This window comes from Sinocyclocheilus rhinocerous, unplaced genomic scaffold (assembly GCF_001515625.1).
Source record: "Sinocyclocheilus rhinocerous isolate Xijiao unplaced genomic scaffold, SAMN03320098_v1.1 scaffold425, whole genome shotgun sequence".
Lineage (NCBI taxonomy): Eukaryota > Metazoa > Chordata > Actinopteri > Cypriniformes > Cyprinidae > Sinocyclocheilus > Sinocyclocheilus rhinocerous.
In genome coordinates this window covers 246,758-248,770 of record NW_015659918.1, presented here as the reverse complement: position 1 = coordinate 248,770, position 2,013 = coordinate 246,758, and the positions used below count along the sequence as shown (strand labels likewise).

Below are 2,013 nucleotides of genomic sequence, written 5' to 3'. Positions count from 1 at the left end.
CATGTAATAGATTTTTATTTATTGGTTTCCCTGTCCTTCATCCAAAACAGTAACTCTGTCCAAAACAGGCCTATGTCTAAACATGTCATATGTTTAATTTGATAACAATAACGTATACATGGAAAATACATTTCCATTACCCCTCCAGCCAGTGAATGACCTGTGATATAAAGAAATGATCTGCTTCCATTTGATATTGTAACAAACGCTTGCACACAGTACCAATAAATTAATACGTTTTATTCATCAGTAAAAAAAAAACAAAAACAACAAAAAACAAACAAATAAAAAAATCTGTGTGAAAAACCCCTCTGCTATGACATATGCGATCAGGTGCTGTGTTTGAGATTTAATCGGGATTTTTGAATCAATAAAGCAGCGAAACGTGGGAAGCAGCAGTGACAGACTGTGTGTCGTGTGCTTCAAGCTGACCGAAACATCGTCTGAATAAAACACTCCACAAGTCCCTCCGCGATATCTCTTTCATTAAACACATTGTCAAAGTGTTTGTTAAAAACACGGATGACACATTCAAATATTCACCACTGTTAATACACAAAATTTACATGAAAAGTACACGCAACCTTGTCCATTACCGTGCTCATGCCGTGGATTTGATCTGACGGTGTTACAATAAATGTTCACTTGTAGCAATCTTTGGTCTCTAAATAAAGTTCAGTACCTCTACAATATGTATACGTTGGTTTTACTCGACTAAATTACTTAACAACTTCAATTTTATTCAAAATATGAAAGGAGAAAACACAAGCACCGGTCGCTCATGCAGGAGCACAGACACTGAGCAGCGCTGGTTGAGTCTACACGGTTCTCATTCTGTGGTTAAATGCGCAGCGCCGCACAACAGCCGCTCATTCATTCTTTGTTGTTTACAGTCACAGTTTGAGTCCAGATTCGATCAGAGAGATCATGGCAGAAACCGCTCCAGCAGCTGCCGCGACCAAAGCGGCCAAGAAGAAACCAGCAGTTAAACGCAAGAAAACGGGTCCGAGCGTCGGCGAGCTCATCGTCAAGGCTGTGTCCGCGTCTAAGGAGAGGAGCGGTGTGTCTCTCGCCGCACTGAAGAAAGCGCTGGCTGCCGAAGGCTACGATGTGGAGAAGAACAACTCCCGCGTCAAGATCGCCGTCAAGAGTCTGGTGACTAAAGGCACCCTGGTCCAGACCAAAGGAACCGGCGCCTCCGGCTCGTTCAAACTCAACAAGAAACAAGCCGAGACCAAGACAAAACCCGCGAAGAAAATCGCTCCTAAAGCCAGGAAGCCCGCAGCCAAGAAACCTGCCGCCACTAAGAAGCCCAAGACCGCAGCAGCGAAGAAGCCTGCCGCTAAGAAATCTCTGAAGAAAGCCAAGAAACCCGCTGCTAAAAAGGCAACGAAGAGCCCCAGAAAAAGCAAATAAACCAGCGACTCCTAAGAAAGCACCAAAGAGCCCTAAAAAGATCAAGGCAGCCAAACCCAAGACGACGAAACCCAAAGCCGCCAAACCTAAAAAGACAACAGCCAAAAATAAATAAAATCGCAATCATCTGTGGTTTATCAAAACGGTTCTTTTAAGATCCACCTACTAATTCATTGTAAAGAGCATTATTATTATTATTATTTATTTATTTTTTATATATGTTCAGTGAGGCAAAAATAATTTGACATCTGGGCCAAATACTACATTTGACATCTGGCCCATGTCTTGTGTGCCGTGTAGGGAAGTCATGGCCTAATGGTTAGAGGGTCGGACTCGTAACCCAAAGGTTGCGAGTTCGCGTCTCAGGTCCGGCAAGAATTGTAGGTGTGGGGAGTGAATGTACAGCGCTCTCTCCCACCTTCAATACCGCGACTGAGGTGCCCTTGAGCAAGGCACCGAACCCCCAACTGGTCCCTGGGCGCCGCAACATTAGCTGCCCACTGCTCCGGGTGTGTGTTCACGGTATGTGTGTGTGCACTTAGGATGGGATAAATGCAGAGCACTAATTCCTAGTATGGGTAACCGTACTTGGCCACA

At 44.5% G+C, this 2,013-nt stretch overlaps 1 protein-coding gene across 1 annotated transcript; it reads left to right on the top strand.

Annotated features, from left to right (window-relative positions):
* Positions 1-314: 314 nt before the first annotated feature.
* On the top strand, positions 315-1,504 carry LOC107724263 (histone H1-like). Its single transcript, XM_016533105.1, has one exon. The coding sequence runs from the start codon at positions 928-930 to the stop codon at positions 1,414-1,416; it is 489 nt and encodes a 162-aa protein (XP_016388591.1). The 5' UTR covers positions 315-927; the 3' UTR covers positions 1,417-1,504.
* The last annotated feature ends 509 nt before the right edge of the window (positions 1,505-2,013 follow it).

What these genes read in the sequence shown, in the direction of transcription:
- LOC107724263 (XM_016533105.1), top strand. Translation starts at nt 928, where the DNA reads ATGGCAGAAACCGCTCCAGCAGCTGCCGCGACCAAAGCGGCCAAGAAG.